The 17,793-nt window shown below is 59.2% G+C and overlaps 5 protein-coding genes across 5 annotated transcripts; all 5 read left to right on the top strand.

Moving 5' to 3' along the window:
* Positions 1-319: 319 nt before the first annotated feature.
* On the top strand, positions 320-4,512 carry GGTG_01302 (hypothetical protein). The gene is made up of 5 exons (XM_009219064.1): positions 320-1,459; positions 1,535-1,629; positions 1,701-1,821; positions 1,900-2,004; positions 2,069-4,512. Exons 1-5 carry the CDS (start codon positions 1,289-1,291, stop codon positions 4,001-4,003), a joined length of 2,427 nt encoding a protein of 808 aa, XP_009217328.1. The 5' UTR covers positions 320-1,288; the 3' UTR covers positions 4,004-4,512.
* A 3,017-nt stretch (positions 4,513-7,529) lies between these two features.
* Positions 7,530-9,523, top strand: GGTG_01301 (hypothetical protein). Its single transcript, XM_009219063.1, has 2 exons — positions 7,530-7,890; positions 7,978-9,523. The coding sequence occupies exons 1-2, from the start codon at positions 7,594-7,596 to the stop codon at positions 9,400-9,402; spliced, it is 1,722 nt and encodes a 573-aa protein (XP_009217327.1). The 5' UTR covers positions 7,530-7,593; the 3' UTR covers positions 9,403-9,523.
* Positions 9,524-10,426: 903 nt separating this feature from the next.
* GGTG_01300 (hypothetical protein) lies at positions 10,427-11,358 on the top strand. The gene is made up of 2 exons (XM_009219062.1): positions 10,427-10,617; positions 10,693-11,358. Exons 1-2 carry the CDS (start codon positions 10,562-10,564, stop codon positions 11,120-11,122), a joined length of 486 nt encoding a protein of 161 aa, XP_009217326.1. The 5' UTR covers positions 10,427-10,561; the 3' UTR covers positions 11,123-11,358.
* A 432-nt stretch (positions 11,359-11,790) lies between these two features.
* Positions 11,791-14,905, top strand: GGTG_01299 (DNA mismatch repair protein MutS; the record flags this gene model as incomplete). Its single annotated transcript, XM_009219061.1, has 4 exons — positions 11,791-12,492; positions 12,548-13,158; positions 13,255-13,679; positions 13,737-14,905. The coding sequence occupies 4 exons, from the start codon at positions 11,791-11,793 to the stop codon at positions 14,903-14,905; spliced, it is 2,907 nt and encodes a 968-aa protein (XP_009217325.1).
* A 2,310-nt stretch (positions 14,906-17,215) lies between these two features.
* On the top strand, positions 17,216-17,793 carry GGTG_01298 (hypothetical protein; the record flags this gene model as incomplete). The annotated part of the gene is made up of 2 exons (XM_009219060.1): positions 17,216-17,474; positions 17,602-17,793. Coding segments are annotated over exons 1-2 (246 nt in total), but the record flags the coding sequence as incomplete, so codon positions are not given.

Raw genomic sequence — 17,793 nt, 5'->3', positions numbered from 1 at the left:
CCGACAGCAATTGTGGAGAACGACAGGCTGTGCCAGCCAGGATGCCCTGGCTGTCAGTGGGGAGGCCGCGCAAAGCTGCCCCAGTGTATCGCGCAGGCAGCGAACCAGCGATCACGGAGCCGTGCCATGGCCGCGGGTGTTACGGCACAACGTGGGCGGTTGGTTCGAAGTCTCGGGAGTGTGTTGCCGGCTGCAGCATGTTATGCGCAGCTGGCGCTTTCTCACCTAAGCGCAGAACAGGTACATACGCGATATGTCAGGTCGCTGCCTGCGCTTCTGCCCCTTGCCATGTGCCTGTGGAAGGGTGGGGAGGGGTTATGGGGGCCATGGCTCAGACACCTTAAGAGGAGAGGCCTTTGGAACAGCCCAGGCCATCGAGAAATCCTTCTTGGGCGCGTCCAACCCAGACTCGAGATGCCCCGCCAAGCCGTCCACCGCGGGACGGCAGAGCTGATAAACAGGACGAACACAAAAATCAAAAAGAAAAACATCAGAGCAAGGAACATCGCTCGTCCCATCCGTTTAATGCGGGCCACCCACAGTGTCTGTGGGAAGACTGTCGATTACGGCAGCCAGCCATACCCAGGTACCCCTGGTTCCTGAAACCGTGCCAGTCAGGGCGCAAAAGGCACTTTGCCTTCCGAGCTTTCACAGCCAGCAGCGCAGAGTGAGAGGAACTGACAGGTCATCCGGTGCACGTGCTTTTGTTCATGCTGAGGCAGCTGACAGTCGAGAGCCGGCCGCTTCCACGTGACTCCCACCACCCCACGCTGAGATCCAAGGGAACTTTCAGGAGCTCCATCCCCCAATAAGGTGGAGCCACTAACTAAATTTCCGGGCCGAACCAGGGCAGTCGTTTGAGAAGGTTGCGCACAGCAAAAGCACGTCGCGCCAAACGCAGGCCCGCCAGATCGCGTCGCTTGAGCCGCAAATTGATACCTGAACCGCGTCTTTCGCTCCCGCGCTCGGAGACTGGGCCCAGCCGACTAAAAGTCCAGTCGACCAAAAGTCGCCAATTTCGCTGCACCTGTCGCTTTCGGTTGCTGAACGAGCTACAATCCCAACGCCCTGCCCTCGAACTCCGAAGGCCGGCTCTGCAACACTTGCCGTCAGCCTGCAACTGTCATGACGCGACCTGACACCTGTCTTGGCAACATCACTTCGCCTCCCAGATTCCGCACACTTCTCTCCATCGCATCGCTGCGACTTCTCAGCCGCCCGTCTCTGCCGACCACGATCCGTGCCCACCAGTCAGCAATCTAGATCTTTGGGGGTGTCTCATCCAGCCATGAGATCCTCCAGGAAGCGCGCGATTGATGAGGTGGACGGCGATGATTCCCTGAATCACAAGGAGCCTTCTTTGTTGCAGCGCATCAGGGACATGTGGCAGCTGGCCAATGTCGTTCAATTTCTGACCATCTTCGGCTCTGCGCTCAAGATTGACGCTCCGGACATCAATGTACGAGCCACCCCGCCCGCCACCTTGCCCTCCGCTGTTCTCACTGATTGCGCTGACGCCGTATCTGCCGCATAGGAGCTGGAGGCCGAATGCCTCAAACCGTTCTCACTTGCGCTGCAAGAACTCGGGCTTGGCATGCTCAAGTTCCTCTCGTCACATCGCGGACTGACGTACGTTTTCCCCACCCCGTCATGAGTCCCAGACTGAGGTCGGCCCCGCTCACCATCATCGCTGCGCACAGGCACGATATCTTCGACGAGTACACGAGACGGCAGTTCGCAGCCAAGGCCCCGGGAATCGAGAACCCCTTTGGCACGGAAGATGCGCTCTTGAAGTTTGCCGACTTCGATGTCTTCCAAAAGGTTGGCCCTCCCGCCTCCAGACCTGCCGCCAGTGACGCTTGCCAAGCCCTGTCATCTTACATAAAAATCGCTTTGCAGATTCGTGTTCTTCACCAGATGACCCAGCTCATACTGAGATCTCCCGAGAAGCTCCGGGAACGAATGATGGAGCTCAAAGAGGCCGACCACGATCACACTGCCTGGGTACGCTCGACCTCAACTGTCGCCGCAATGGGGTACCGTGTTCTGTGGACTAACAAATATGCAGAGAGTCGAGCCAGTTGGCTGGGATGAGGACGAAAACACCTACTTTCTTCTCGACGACAACCGGCTCTACAAGCTGACCGAGGCACCGCCCCCGACCCCTGCGGCACCCAAGCCAAAAAAGAACTCTAAGAAGGCGAGAGCTATGGCCAGGGCGGCTAAACGAAGGCGAATCTCCGAAGCTGTCGACAGCGGAACCGAAGGACCCGATGACGACGCGCAAACCGAAAACGACGCGCCAGAGGAGACCGCCAAGGACATACTCTTGGATGACGGGCTTGGAGGCGCCAAATGGGAATGTATTTGCGTCACTTTGGATGATGTTCGGCGTTTCCTCGCCCCCTTGCAGAAGACGAGGGATGGCAACGAAAAGGTGCTAAGGGACACCTTGCTCGAGCACCTGGTCCCCACACTTGAGCGCGAGGAGGAGAAGCGCATCAAGAAGCAAAAGGAGCGCGAGCGGGAGCTCATGACTCTGGAGAAGATGGCGAACGCAAAGAGGTCCAGCCGCCTGGCGCATAAGGCTGAGAGGCAGAAAGTCGACGAGCAGGCCGAGACAGAGGTGCGCAAGCGGCTCGCTGAGGAGGCTGCTGCCAGGAAACAACAGGAGCTGGAGCGAAAGCGGGAGAAGGACCGGAGCTCGCGGCTCATGTCGAGGGAGAAGCGGCTCCGTGAGCGCGAGGCGCGCCGGCTTCAGCATGAGGAGGAGCTCGCGCACCTCTCCGAGGACAGCAGGAGTGTTGGATCGGGGGCTGGCCGAATGTCGGACAGGCGCCGCGAGGCCGAGATCCAAAGGGCCAAGAAGGCGCTCAAGGAGCTGGAGGACGAAGAGGATGAGTGGGTGTTCGACTGTGTATGCGGTCTGCATGGACAGGTAGACGATGGCGAGCACAGCGTCTCGTGCGAGAGGTGCAACGTCTGGCAGCACAGCAAATGCCTGGGCATTGACCAGAAGGAGGCCGAGAGCGACGATTTCCACTTCATCTGCGTCCACTGCCGCAAACTCCAGGAGGGGAAGCAGAGGCCACGTGGGCACGCGACCGTCATCAAGCTGAAGCTCGGCTCTGCCAGTTCGTCTCCCGAGACCCCTAAGGCGGCTCCCCCGTCAAAGGATGGCGCAAGAGCCGCGTCCGGACCAACTATCGAGCTTTCCAGCAAGCCGGGCGGCGGGGCTGCTGCCACTGAGAAGACGCCCAAGATGGGCGACATCTCCATGGTGCCAAACAGCTCCCCGGTGCTCCCTCCGCCCCCCGAGCAGCTCAGTTTCACTATCCCAATCAAGTCCGCTGGGCCTGCGCCGGCGCCTCATAATCGCCCAGGGTCATCTGGGCTGTCCAAGGCGGTATTGAACGGGACCCATAACCCCTTCTCGTCACCGCACCCAGACCTGTCACCTCCCAGCCTGTCACCGAACAAGGCCCGGGCGTACAACACCGTCTTTGAGCAGTCTAGCCCAACAGCAGCGCTGGGCGGCCAGAATGGCCACCAGGCCAAGGCGAATGGGCGCGTACGCATATCGACAACACCCATCCTGCCGCCAGTCCTGCCACGCGTCGAACTCTCCAGCGTGAGGCTGAGCTCGCCGTCAAAACAGCAGCCGGGCTCCAGGGCTCCCTCCCGAGGCACATCGCCAAAGGCCACTCCTGGGGCTAACAAGACTTCGCTGGTAACAACGCCGCAGCTAAAGGCAGGCTACCCAGAGCCTTTGTCGGCCCACAAGGCATCGCCTCTACCACCGTCCAGTGCCGGCGTGTCTCCGACAAAGCACTCGCCCTCGCTGCACCCTGCCACTGTCCATGTGATACTACCCAACTCCAGTCCCGCGCCTCCTGTCCTGCCTCCCATCGCAGCGCTTTCCCCGTCTCCGCGTCCTCTGGACCTGACACCGCCAGTCAAGCCGTCGACGCCGGGATCCAGCTTCTCCAACGGAATCAACTAGTCCGCGCCCAGCCACCATGGTGCGCATTGTCTAGCTATCCTGCAAAAATGCGCCTTGCGCTCGGTCGATATATCCCAGCCGCGGAATTACTTTTGATCGATTGTCACGATGGTTCTTTTTCCAGAATGCCGTCTTTGTCAGGTTCGGCTGTCACATCACAATGGATTGCAGTTTTGGACGGGAACCAGTGGCGCTCATGGAATCTTTCTCTCTTGTTTGGTTCCGAGGTGTCGGTAATGATAGACCTGGATTTTGGGAGAATAGTTTGCCTATTGGCCTGTTTTTCTTTGCTTTTTTCCCCACTTGTATTTCGATCACTTTTTTTTTGTCTTTGCGTCGCTCTCCTGTTTTCCTTTCTCCGTCCGCAAGGCTCAGGGGCGATCAAAGCCCTAGGCACCATCAGGGCAAAGCTGGAGTCAAGGGGTGCATTATCGGGCAAGTCAGGAATTCTACATAGAAAGCCCGAGAACGGCGTTTGGTTGTTTTGAATCCATATAATCTGTCAGCTGTTTCATGATGTGTTGGGTCCTGTGCTTTCAACAAACGGTAGTATCCTCGCGCGGATAGGCTGTAGGTTTTGGGGCTGGAGATGGATGGATGGAGCTTCGCTAATATGCCGAGTGACTGGTCGGTTGTCACCGGGGAGGACCGGTCCTGTCTCGCAGTAAAGTGGACTAACCAACACCTACGCTCAGCCTGCGAAATAGATGTGTGGTCTATGGCTGTCAAATCAAAAAAGAAAACAAAAAGGGAGAATGAACTAAATGCCAGGGTCAGCCGGCCCTCAGATGCCCTCCCCTGTTCCTTGACAGCGTTCCATTAGAGCCTTGCTGTTTCGCTGCTATCCAATCAGACTTGTCGGGCTAATGCAGGCGGGCGTCCGGCTGGGCTTGAAGGAGTAATCCACCCTCCCTGGCGCAATGGCCCGTGGGCTGGCTCGATCCAACACCGCGAGCCGAGAGAGGAGAGGGAGAGAAGCAACGCCGATGCGCCACAGGACACCCAGCCAACCAGCAAGCCAGCCAGCCATGTCACTGCCGCTGCCAGGTACCCTGCATGCGGCCCGGCGCCTCCCCTCACACGCACGCACACCGAAACCCTTTCGTCTAGTTGCAAGGCTAGCCTTCTTGCCTTGCAGGAGGGGGAGCGCGGCGTACTCCATGCCCCACGTAACCGCCAGAAGAGCCAGAAGAGAGCCAGTAAAGCCCGCCACCCCCGCGCCTTCCGCTGTCTTGCTAGTTTTGGCCGATTCATTCCTGTGTCTTCCCAAAGCGGTCTAGGGGGGCGCGAGTGGCGACGGGACCAGGAGACATCAAAGAAAGAAAAGGAAAAAAAAAAAGTCGGAGGATTCTCCGTCTCTTTCTCTCTCTCCACCCCCTGCACGCGGGGTTTTTTCTCCCTGAGATGCGAAGAATGCTGTGCAGTCACGCGCGGGCTAGGACGGAAAGGGAAGTTGACGGCCAAGGCGCTCTCGACTTTGGAGGGCTGGCTAGCTGGCTGTCTCGGTGAGATGGAGACGGAAGGTTGAGGAATTGAGATTGGCCTGCGTTCGCTGGTCTGTTTCCGGGGCGGCAAACGGCCGCGTTCCATTCCAATCCACGACATGGAACAGCACGTACGCACGCACGCCCTCCCGCCCACATACACACACCACACACACCCACACACACACACACACCACACACACCACACACCACACACACACACCGCACAACCCACCATTCCAGCTAGCTAGCACATCTGGAGTGGCCAAACCAAACTCAAGAGGGAAAGGAGACGAAAAAAAAAGCCTGCTGGCTGCCGGCCTGTGGCGTGTGTTCGAGAACCCGCCGGTCACAGGAGAGCGCATCCGGTCTGGTACCTGAGGATGGAGGTCTCACCCAGCTGCTAGCCGTCCGCTTCTGGCACGCCCGATCTGAGCCGGTCGATGCAGTGACGTGTGTGCAGTGATAAGAGTGCAGCTCATGATGGATATCAGACCCTAGAATCTGGCCTCGGCATAACTCGTGCAAGGCAGCGGTCTAATTATACCCATCCTTGCCGGTTGCGCAAACGAACCTGCAGCGAGAGCTCTCCACTGGCAAGGAGGGGGCACAGAGGGGATATTCGGAACAGAAAAGAAAAGATAGGCCCGGGAAACAAAGAAGAAAAAAAAGACAGGTCCGAAAAGGAAAGAGACAGGAGTAGCCTGGCGAGAAGCCAAATGTGACCAGACCACGTCCACGTCTAGTCCAATTTCGTCGCCCCGGGCGCCCCTGCCCTTGGCACCGTCCTCCGCGATGGGTGCTGAAAACGGCAACACAGCTCTCAGGGAGGAGGTCCGTCGGGCCCCTAGAGCGTCGCCGCAGCCGGACAACCCGTGGCGCCCATGGGATATTGCGTATCCAGAAGGCGTCGATGCATCCAGAAAAAAAAGAAACGATGCAAAATAAAACGCCCCTCGTCTGCCTTTCTTGTCATCAAACACCCACTTCCCACCCCGACAAGGAAAGGGAAAAAAAAAAGAAAGGAAAAAGAGAGGGAAAACGGGTTGGCCAGGGTTCGACAAAGACGAACACGCACGCAACACACAGACGGGCAAATCTGCCCGCCTCTTTTCCGACTTGTTGCTGCTCCTGACGCCGCAGTCCGACGCTTGCTGTCACTCGACAGGCCTCTCTTCCTCCCCTCCTGGGATCCAACAAAGAAAAAAAAATACCCACACTAGCCCTGCACATGCGCTTGGCCAAGTGAGCAGCACGTTCGCCCGCCGCCGCCACTATCTTGTCGCACACCCCGCGGCCTCTGGCCTCCCGCCCGCAAAGAAGAGGGAGAGAAAAGTCGGACCTGCGGGCCACGACAGCAACCTGTCAGAGACGCCCCCCCACTAACGAACATCCGCAGCTCGCTCGTGCCTTGGCCGGCCGCGTTTGACCGCTCGTTTCTTTCGTGTGTAAGTGCCCCTGACGGTGTGCGCGCTGCTGCTGCTGCTGCTGCTGCTGCTGCTGCTGCTGCGGGTCCCGCCGCCCGCGACGCTGGTCGGAGCCCGACGATGGTGGCTGACACTCCCCCCCGTGATGCCTATTAAACCCCACCACAGCCGCGGCCCCAAGCGTCGACAAGGATCGCAGCATCCAGAAACGGCCTGCCCACCACTGCCGCGAAGATATCGATCGACCTCCTCAGCCCCCAGACCTTGCCTGACCTATATCAAAGACATCGGCACACCCTTTCTCTTTCCTCTTTCTTTCCCGCTCTCTTCTCTCCCGTCTCCTCTAGGATATTCTCCAAGAGACAATCTCTTTCAGCCTGCGCTTTCACGACGCCGCGGCGCCGCGCAGAAAAGAAAGCCGGTTCTGAAAGACGACTGCCCGACGAGCCCCTTTCACGCCCGCCTCGCTTTGAGAAGGATCACCTCACCACCCAGCAGTCTTTTAAAAACACAAGAAGGAGCTGAGAGCCCTTGTTGTCGATCGAAAAAAAGGATCCCAGACACCGACCGTCTTTGCCCTGCGAAGTGAAACCACTCTCCCCCTGTGCTGTGTCATCGAGACCCAAATCAACGCTCCAAATAGAAGAAGAGCCCCGCCAGCCCGATCCGCGTCGACGACATGGATCCGACTGGCCCGCCGTCGCCGGCGCCGTCTCGGCACGACCCCTACAACCTCCAGGAGCTGGCCAGCCACAACGCGGCCACGTCGTACCCGCGAGACATGGTCGACCTGCAGCGCGACATGATCTCGCTGCCCCCCTCGCGGTACTCGACGCCGCCCATCCAGTCCCGCCCCGGCGCGTTTGGAACTCCGGCCACGGCGCCGTCTTCGGGCTACGGCAACCGGCCCGGCCAGCAGGACCCGAGCCCCTACGGGCCCCTCCCCGACGAGATTCAGGAGATGCAGTCTCGTGATGTAAGTTCCGCCCCAGCGCACCCCCTTCATCCCCCGACCTTTGATGCCGTGGCAGGTGGTGGCCGGAGCCAGACTGACAGCAATCAGCAACCCCGGACGCAGCCGTATGGCACCCCGGCCACGTCGCCCCCGACGCCCAAGCGCCGCAGCACGCGGGTGGCCGCCAGCAGACACAGGCTCCCGGCGGGCGACGACTCGTCCGGGCGCGGCTCGCCCGAGCCCGAGTCGCCGCGCAGGAGGAAGGCCCCCAAGTCCAGGGACAGGCCGGCCGGCGACCTGTCCGTCACCAGGCCCCTGAGCGAGCTGGCGGTGGAGATGGGCATCGAGGTCGAGGACATGCACGCGTACGTGACCCGGTCCACCGAGGAGCGGCACCAGGAGATCGACCGCACGGGCACCAAGGATCGGGGCCGGATCAAGCGCCCCATGAACTCCTTCATGCTATACCGCAAGGCGTACCAGCTCATGACCAAGAAGTACTGCGGCCAGGACAACCACCAGGTCGTCTCGCGCGTCTGCGGCGACAGCTGGCGCCACCTCGAGTCGGACGCGTTCAAGGCCGGGTTCGAGCGGCTGGCCAAGCTCGACCGCGCCGGCCACAAGGCGGCCTGGCCCAACTACAAGTTCCAGCCGGCCAAGCCGCGGGGCAAGAAGGGCAAGGACGCCGACGAGGACGACGACCCCACCTGGACCTTCAAGCGCGTCCACCGGGAGGAAGACCCGGCCTTTCAGGAGGTCTTTGGCGGGTACATGAGCCGCGAGCACACGCCCTCCATGATGGGCATGTCCGACATGCCCTCGCGCCACACCTCGCCGCCCGCGCCGCAGTACAGCAGGCAGTACCAAGCCCAGAGGTACATGTCCAGCTCGCCGTACCCCCAGCCGCTGGGCCTCCACGCCACCGCCGCGTCCGACTTCGACTTCAACGCCGGCCCCGGGGGCCTGTCGTCGATCCGCGGGTACGCGGGGAGGGGCGAGCAGCAGCCGCACATGCACGCGGGCCAGGGCGCCCACATGGGCCTGACCTACGATGGCCTCCCCACCCGCCACAGCCCGGCGCCGGCGCACGACGAGGGGTTGATGTACTCGCCGAGCGACCTCCTCCCGGATGGCGCGGGCAACTTCCACGCCGCCGCGCCTTACCGGCAGCAGCAGCAGCAGCAGCAGCAGTACGGCCAGCAGCACTACTCGCAGCACCACCAGCCGCGCCACCACCAGCCGCAGCAGTTCTACGGCGGCCAGGGCCACCACCACGCCCTCGCCGGCCGCCAGGCCTCGGAGCCCCCGCTGGTGGACCCGAGCCTCCTGGCCCCGTCGGCGGCGGACGCGACTTTGGCGCCTTCCGGCTACGCGCCCTCGTCGTTCGACGCTAGGGGCAAGGCCGAGCCGCACGCCGTGGCGCCCGAGCTCGACGCGCTGGGCGGCCTCAACGAGACGCTGATGGGCGGCGGTGGCGCCCACGGGTTCGACGAGTGGGAGATCAACGACTGGCCCGTCGAGGGCGGCCACTAGACCCCAAGCTGAAGAATGCCAGTCGCCGGATGCGGCCACACTCTAGGCGGTCCTTTGACCCGCCAAGGCCGCCGAACCCGGCGCGAGGGAGGCGGACCCGCATACTATCCGACCCTCGTTCGATCAGCTTCTTTTCTTTGCCGACTTCGCGAGTTTGCGTGAACTGTTTCTTTGTGCGCCCTTTGTACCAAAACCCAATCCAGAGTTTCTTGTTCGATTTTCTTTTGTGTTGGTGCAGTTGTTCTTTTGTCGGTTGGCGGCTGTTTCCTTTCGAAATACGAGTTTCTGTCTCTCTCCTATCTCCTTTTCGGCGTCGGTGTTGCTCTTTCTTCTACATCTCATCCACTCATGGCTGGGCGACCAGGCCCGCGTGCCTCCAGGTGCCCTGCACGTCTGGAACGAGAAACAGAATGCGGCGTCATTGGTCTGGTGCATTCCTGGCGATTCGGCGAGGGTGGCAATGGAATCTTGGATACCCAATGAAGGGGGAAATTGGAAACGGTAAAATATGGATGTACCATGATGGGAGTCTTGGGTCTGGGAGTTGCCTGGGGTATTTTTGGTCTGCGCGGATATCTCGCCATTTTTTTTAGTCGAAATATTAATCTCTAGTCTTTTTCTGTACTCATTCTCGAGCTTGGGTCTGATTGCGGGCGTTAGGATTGTCGCACATGGAAGATATCGCCAACGGCACTGAAGCGGTCTGTCACAATGGCCATTGTCTGTCCGCTGGACAATGGACGCATTGTGATGAAGATCGGGATCAGGGGAGAAAACAAATGACGAGCGACAGCTATCCCCAGAGTCCTGTGAGGGCATCAAAAGTAAATTTTAACGGCAGGTCTGGCTTTGGAACTTGTCGCAAAGGGGCTCTTTTGAGAGGAGATGAGGAATGTCGTCCGTATTTGCCGATAAATCGCTGAGTGATGCTGGATATGTGCATAAACGCGGCCTGCCCCAATCATATGCAACTAAACGGAGGGTCCATGGAAGCTCCACCACCAATTGAACCCAAGCGCGCCCACGACGTCACCCGTGTCCCCTGCAAGAGGCCAGGACAAGTCGCACAAGCCAATCCCCGAACAAACCACCTCAGCCGCCCGCCCAAGCCAGAAAACGGACCGCCAATCCTCCAGAGCACCCATCACCAGCACCAGCCATGACGTGGATATCAAAGTCCATCACGACCTTTGGTCTCGTCCTGCTGGCTCACGCGTAAGTCGACACTCACCTGGCCCGGGGGCATCGCCGCCAAACACTGACCGGGACACCGGCAAACCTCCCCAACAGCTGCTACTCGGCGCACGAGCACTCGGTCCTGCAGCAGTCTACGGCCTCCCCCTCGGCGGCGGCATCCTCGTCGCCCTCGGGCACCGGGGCGGCGGCGGTGGCGGCGGCGGCAACAGCAACGGCGGCCTCGTCGTCGCTACCCGTCGACATATCGATCGAGACGGTGGTGGCGCTGGTGGTCATGTGCCTCGGCCTGGCGCTGGGCACGCCGCTCCTCCGGCCGATCCAGTGGCGCGAGTGGGCCGGCAAGATCGAGCGCGAGGGGGCCGAGGGGTTCTTCCCGGCCGGCGGCGACAGCGAGGAGGTGGCCAGAGAATTCATCGGGAACCCGTTTCGGTACCTCGAGTCCCGGCCTGCCTTTGTCGACATACGGAAGCAGAGGAAGGAGTTTGCCTGCTGGGTCAAGTCTGGCGCAGAGCCCAAGGCATGAAGGGCGTTGTCGCCGCTTTTGTTGGAGACATGCTTAGGTATATACGTGTGCCTATCTCGGTTTAAACGTACCAGCCTAGATACCAACCTGCCTATCTAGTGGTCTCCCTAGGTAGTAGGTAGTAGATAGGTCCTCCTAGGTATTTGTCTCATGACACTTCATTTCTTCAGCCGTCTTTCCTGGAAGCTCTCGTCCACGTTTTGAGCTCGTGCATCAACCGAGGAATTCTAAACCCTTCAGTGACGAGTTCGGGCTACGTTCTAGTTCAAATGTCCTGTGTCCCGCGATGATCACTGTCTTTTTAAAGCGCGCCCGTTGTTGTTGTAGTCTCTGGTATTGTGCCTTTTCGTGCCTCCCCATTTCGGCCTATATTCGCGCTCTGTCGTTACTTCCCAGTTTAGTGGTGATAGTGACCGCCCAGGACTGCTAGAGAAGGTGCGGCGGGCTAGAATGGAGGTCGCGCTCCTTCCACGACAGCCGAAAAGCTCAACACCTAGCTCGACCTCAGCGAAGACGGAATTCAATCACATCCCATCCATTGCGGCGTCAGGTCGCAACAGCATCTATCGGCAACTACAGGTCTCCTCCGCTCCTTCGAGGTTCCCGAACCGGCAATACGCGGTTGTCCCCCCTATCCTGCTTAGGAAAGCAACTGCTGTCGGGCCAAGATGCCTTCAAGAAGCTTGAAGCGACGCCCCGAGCCATCTACATCCCAGGGCCGTCCAGCGCGGCGCCAGAACATCGGGTCTTCATCAACTCCACGCCCATCTCTCAATGCAAGAAGCTCGCGGCCCTTGTTCTGCACCCCTTCGCCTCGCCGCCACCTTGAAGAGTCGTCCCAGATCCTGACCGAAAATGATTCAGTCATGGGGCGTGACGAGTGTGAGAGCTCACAGGACGATGTCATCCTCGCACTTGAACTTCGGGGCAATGGGGGCTTCGGATCTGCTCTCTATACCTCTGCGGACGAGCACCTACTTATCCAGCAGGATACCTCGGGAGGCCTCGAGCTCGTCGATTTGCTACTAATCCAAGCTCAGCCCACAGTCATCATTATACCAAACCGCGCCTCTGACGAGTTGGTCGCATACCTGGAGAAACTTACCCCAGGCATCGATGGGAGCAGTCGCGAAGGCACTATGAAGGGAGCTTATGTTTTACAAGCCATAGGGTCGTCCGAGTTTGACCCCCACACGGCAAAGGCGAGACTTGCCAAGCTGAAGCTCGACACTTTAGGCCACCCGGATCTCCTCATGACCACCGCTAGCGAATACGACCCGATGGACACCGAGGATGATAGGCCACGCCTCGGTCAAGTTCAGGCAAGCCTGAGACTCGGGTCCTTGATCAATCTCCAGAGCCACTTGTCGGTAAGAACACTAGTGTCGGCTCTCCAATGGCATCGTTTGTCTGACATGGCCGCAGGTCGGGTGCGCTGGGGCCGTGATTGGCGAGCTTCAGCGCCGGACGGCCTCTGATTACCTGGCCCAAGACCCGGCAGCTGCGTCCGCATACAGCATCATGGCTGTCAACTTGTTCAACCTTGCCGACTTGATGCTTGTGAATCAGGACACCTTGGACGCTCTCCAGATCATTCGCTCCGAGCGCCACCCAAACAACCAGATGAACAATCCCAGCAGAGGAGACTCGGGCGCCAAAGAGAGCCTCTCCGTCTATGGCCTGTTCCAGAGGCACGCATGCACACCCCAGGGGAAACTGAAGCTTAAGCAGGCGTTCCTCTGTCCAAGCACCAATATGGAGCTCATCCGAGAGAAGCATCGCACCGTTGCCGTGCTAATGCGGCCGGAGAACACAGAGACCTACAACCTACTGACCAAAAAGCTAAAGATGATCCGAAATATGAAAACAGTCATGGGCAACGTTCAGAAAGGAGTGGACAAGCCCTCGGCGCAGACATCGGCGAAGAGGAACGTATGGCAGAGCTTGCAGTACTTTTCCAAATTCAGTGTCGAGATTTTCGGCCTTGTGCGGACGCTAGTCGGAGGTGAAGTGATTGGCACAAAGGCAAGTGGCGCGTGGATTTCGTCCGCACGCCCTGATCAAACAGATATCGGCCTGTTCCTATGCTACACCTCCAGACGCTGACAATATCCAATTCTCCAGATGGCTAGAATCGTGAAGCCGGCAGAGATGATGAAGATCGGGAAGATGGTCTCCGACACAGTCGACTTCGAAGCATCCGAGGTGGCCAACAAGACGGTGGTGTGCCACGGGGTTGACCAAGTGCTCGATCAGCTGAATCACCGATTCAACGGCATGGAGAGCTTTCTCGTTGAAGTCACACGACGAGTTGTGATAGATGTCCCGCTAGAGTCGAGACAGTACATTCAGCAATGCGTCTACTACCACCAGATCGGTTTCCTGACCGTTGTCTATGTGGACCCAGACACGGGCGAGCCACTGTATGAAGGCCCAGGGTCAGACCCCGAGGGCTATTGGGAGAGGAAGTTCGTGGATGAGAACAACATGCACTTTAAGAATCACCACATGAGAGAGCTGGACGAGGTTTATGGTGACATTGTCTCCCAGATCAATGGTAAGTATTCTGCGCTATATGGGCAAGTGATGCAATCGTGTTGACTGGCAGATCTAGGCCGAGAGATCGAGATTCTGCATAGGCTCCGGCTCGAGGTTATGGCGTGCAAAGACGCCATACTGTCGACTTCCAACTTTTGGGGAGAGCTGGACAGCTTCGTGGCACTGGCTGGCGCTGCTCACCAATACAACCTCTCGGCACCAGAAATGACGGACGAGAACATCATCGATATCAAAGATGGCCGACACCTCCTTCAGGAGCTCGTGGTGCCGTCTTTCATTGCCAACGATTGCCAGCTAGTCGGTGGCTCGGGCAACGAAGACATGCAGGCCCCCGACAGCCAAGACGGCGAGAAGACGCCAAACATACTTATCCTCACGGGGCCGAACCATTCGGGGAAGAGCGTCTTTCTGAAACAAGTGGCTCTCATCGTCTATCTCGCCCACGTGGGAAGCTTTGTGCCTGCGGAGAGTGCCAGGCTTGGCATCGTTGACAAGATACTGACGAGGATTACGACCCGGGAGAGCGTGACGGGGGATGAAAGTGCCTTTGCCACCGACATTCGGCAGGCGGCATTTGCGATGAACCATGCAACCTGCCGCAGTCTCGTGCTTGCAGACGAGTTTGGAAAGGGAACCAATGCCATCGACGGTGCGGCCTTGGCGGCAGGGCTCTTCTGGTACTTTGCGACTAGAGACGAAGCTACGAGGCCAAAGGTTCTGGCGGCAACACACTTCCACGAGATATTTGAGCAGCATGTCCTTGATGAGACGCCCAACATCGGCTACGCACACATGGATGTCAGAATCGACTCGGAGGCCAGCGAGCGCGAGAACCAGATCACGTTCTTGTACAGCCTGGTCCCCGGCCGGAGCACATCTAGTTTCGGCGCCTGGTGCGCGTGGATGAACGGGGTCGATGAAAATATAGTGAAGCGAGCAGAAGAACTCAGTGCCTACATGGCCCGCGGTGAGAACATCTCGGCGCTCACGAGGCTGTCCCGCGACGAGGAGAGGCGGCTCGAAGTAGCAGAGAGAGCCGCGCGCGAGTTTGTGCGGGCAAACATAGCGACTCCAGGTGAAGAGGAAGGGAGTGAGGGCTATGAAGACGACCAGGCTGCCGAACAGCCCCGCGACCTCCTTAACAGGATCTTGGCCATGTATGATGAAGTGGACGGCTCGGGCGATCTATCACGGTCTGAGTCGGCCCGATCAGACTTCTCTTGACGGAGTGAAGGAGTTGTGGTTTCGGAACCGATCAAGCGTTTCCAACTACGGCATACCTAAGTGCAAAAGGTATATTTTGGCCCCAGTCCCCGTGCAAATCTGTGAAGCGGCCGCCCGGGTATAGCACCGAATGACTAGCTCAGCCCTTTGTTTACCTCTTTGTTTTCCTTGGCGATCTGTTGCTTTTTCTTCCGACCTTCTTTTGTGGCGACATGATTCAATCTCAATGGGCTACCCGATCCTACTTTGCCACTTCAGTGGGATATATGCCAGCCCGGTTTCAATAGCCCCGGTGCCACTACCAGCTGGCCAACGGCAAATCCGATTCCACCTTCTTGGACAGGCGACTTGCACCAACAGAGCTGGGAGAGGCCTAGGTACATAGCACCAGGTCTGGTGGCCGCAAATCAGGCGGGCGGGCGGGTCGTCGGTTGCAACCCCAGTTTGGCGTGCAGCTTCTATCGAGATGAGCATCTTACGACGTTGACAGCTACGTACAGGTTGCAGCAAATGATGGCGGAGCATGGCGGGACAGGCTGTAATCCCGTCGGCAGGGCGCCCACGCCTTCTGCGATGATCAGCAATGGACTTGGAACCTGGACTGTTTCGGATGATAGGGGGGCGCCTGGACGAAGGCGACAGGGGTTTGGCTTCAGACGTCGAAGCCCAACACGCAGGCAGTTTCCAATGCGAGGACGCACATCCACGAAAGCCTTGGAATCAACCTGGAAGGTCTGGAAGTTACATGGCGCGTGGGGAGCCGTCAAATCAAGCACGCTGCTGCTCGTGGCATAATGGCAACAAGCATCTGCTCGACACGCCCCCGGGACGGTTCGTTGGAGGGAGGACACGCACTGGGTTGCGGGCGCGAAGGGCACAGGCGCCGAAAACAAACGTCGCATTTGAGCCACGGTTCATCAGTCCCTTCGGTGGAGCCGGGGCCCCCCACTGGCGTCCATGATCATGCCGGCGCAAGACGTTGTGGGCGCCATGACATGCGGCGATGCCCATGAATAGCGGCAGCACACATCGACCACATACCCATGTGTACACACACATGTGCGTATCTCCGGAGCGCGTGCAACCAGGCTTGGAGATATCCTCCACCGCCAGTCTGGCCATTCATTATCACAGCGGCCGGGGCCTAGACGCAAGGGGAGTCCTTCGACGTGGCCGAAATGTTTCACCGCGCACCCGCCCCCGACTCGGACGCCGCGCTTGTGGATTGGGGCCCACGACGCCTACCACCCACTCATCCATCCATCCCCCCAGCCCGGTCATTTCACGCCTGCACTTGCACAGGGCGGACCTGCTAGAGGGCAAGTCAACGCGGGATCGCTCCTTGATGATGCATGTCAAGCCCCCTTGGCGGCTCTTTGCGCGCAAATCTCCCGCGAGGCCGAGAATTTGGCCGTCCACTCCTGGCCTGCTCTTGGACCCTTCGCATCCTCCCATTTACTCGGGCGATGGGTCTGGATACGGCTTCACCAACGACGGGGTGACATGGAGGCGGCACCTCAGGCTCCTCTCCTCGTAACGAGACGACCTCGATCCGGGAAAAGTTCGGTCAGCTGGAACAGCAAATTCTTAGGTCGGTATAGCTAACGACTACGACCCATTATCCCATCTCTGGTTGCATGCGTCCGATGATAAAGAGTGCGGGTGTCGCACCGTTGCTGCCAACCGGCCATTCTATCCCGCTCCGGTTGAGATCGGCCTTCAGGGGCTTCGAAATGGGGCTGCCACAGTCCCCCCCTGCCAGTTGCTCCCAACAGCGAAGCCTCGGTCTCACCCAGTGTGAGTCTTGGCGCAGTCACTTCCCGTCCAGATCGCGGCCAAGGATCGTCGCGTGGCACGACGTGACTACCAACGGAGACGCCTGGTCAATGGTCACTGACTGGCCCTAGCCCCCTGCTCCATCCACCCGGGACTTGACCCTGGCAAGGGAAGGGACCCGCGGAAATCGAGCCGGGGGTATGGGGCCAAAGACTAGGAGGACCCCGTCAAAGGCCGCCCGGTCACCCCGGCCCCGGGAGACGCCAAAAAAAGAAAAAAACAGGTCAAAACGGATGGGTCCTTCGGACAGGTCGAGGGACCCATGGCGCCCAGAACTTGCTTGGAACGGCCCTCTAACTGCCAGGGTTCGATTGATGCGGTGCTGCTGCGGCGCCGTGTGGGTTCCCTGGACAGGCCTCACCCCGGGCAGGTCGGCGGCTTGTGTGTGCCACCAGAGCCGTGACAGCCGACTATATGACTTGGCTTCCTCCTCACCTTCTCACTTGGCTAGATCTTGATTCTCCAGATCCGGCATCACACAACAACTTTTCCTTCTCTTCACTTCACTTCTCTCAGCCCTTTTTTACCCAGGAGGCCGGCTTCCATTTCGACCAAAAGTGCCATCCACAGTTGCAACGACAAGCAGATCATCACCACTTCAGAAACGATATCCTGACGCAGCTTGCTCGAAGCCGACTTTTCGTCTACAAGTCTTTCACACAACCACACATTAGTCACCATGAGGACCTCTACCGTTGTCATTCTGGCTCTGGCCTCGTCCGCCACTGCCCTGGTACGTACCCACACTTGACAGGACAAGGCGCATGGCCAAGGAGTCCACGTCCCTGCAGCAAAAGCTTGTCATAGAGGGAGCCACCAGAGGAATACAGTAACTAATCTGGAGTGCGATCCGTCAACAGAACCTCGGCCTCGCGCCTGTTGCCAACGCGATCCTGCACCCCCGCCAGGGAAACACGGGCGGCGGCAACGCAGGCAACGGCACCCGCAACGGCGGTGGTAGCACGGGCGGCGGGAACGCAGGCAACGGCACCCGCAACGGCGGTGGTGGCACGGGCGGCGGCAACGCAGGCAACGGCACTCGCAACGGCGGT

The sequence above is a fragment of the Gaeumannomyces tritici genome, assembly GCF_000145635.1.
Source record: "Gaeumannomyces tritici R3-111a-1 unplaced genomic scaffold supercont2.1, whole genome shotgun sequence".
NCBI classification, from domain to species: domain Eukaryota; kingdom Fungi; phylum Ascomycota; class Sordariomycetes; order Magnaporthales; family Magnaporthaceae; genus Gaeumannomyces; species Gaeumannomyces tritici.
This window is presented reverse-complemented; position numbering and strand designations above follow the sequence as displayed.

Bases quoted from the DNA above. Each gene is read 5' to 3' on its own strand.
- GGTG_01301 (XM_009219063.1), top strand. From the start codon at position 7,594: ATGGATCCGACTGGCCCGCCGTCGCCGGCGCCGTCTCGGCACGACCCC. The intron at 7,891-7,977 runs GTAAGTTCCGCC...GACAGCAATCAG, and splicing joins AGGAGATGCAGTCTCGTGAT to CAACCCCGGACGCAGCCGTA.
- GGTG_01302 (XM_009219064.1), top strand. From the start codon at position 1,289: ATGAGATCCTCCAGGAAGCGCGCGATTGATGAGGTGGACGGCGATGAT. The intron at 1,630-1,700 runs GTACGTTTTCCC...CGCTGCGCACAG, and splicing joins TCGTCACATCGCGGACTGAC to GCACGATATCTTCGACGAGT. The intron at 2,005-2,068 runs GTACGCTCGACC...ACAAATATGCAG, and splicing joins ACCACGATCACACTGCCTGG to AGAGTCGAGCCAGTTGGCTG.
- GGTG_01300 (XM_009219062.1), top strand. From the start codon at position 10,562: ATGACGTGGATATCAAAGTCCATCACGACCTTTGGTCTCGTCCTGCTG. The intron at 10,618-10,692 runs GTAAGTCGACAC...CCTCCCCAACAG, and splicing joins CTCGTCCTGCTGGCTCACGC to CTGCTACTCGGCGCACGAGC.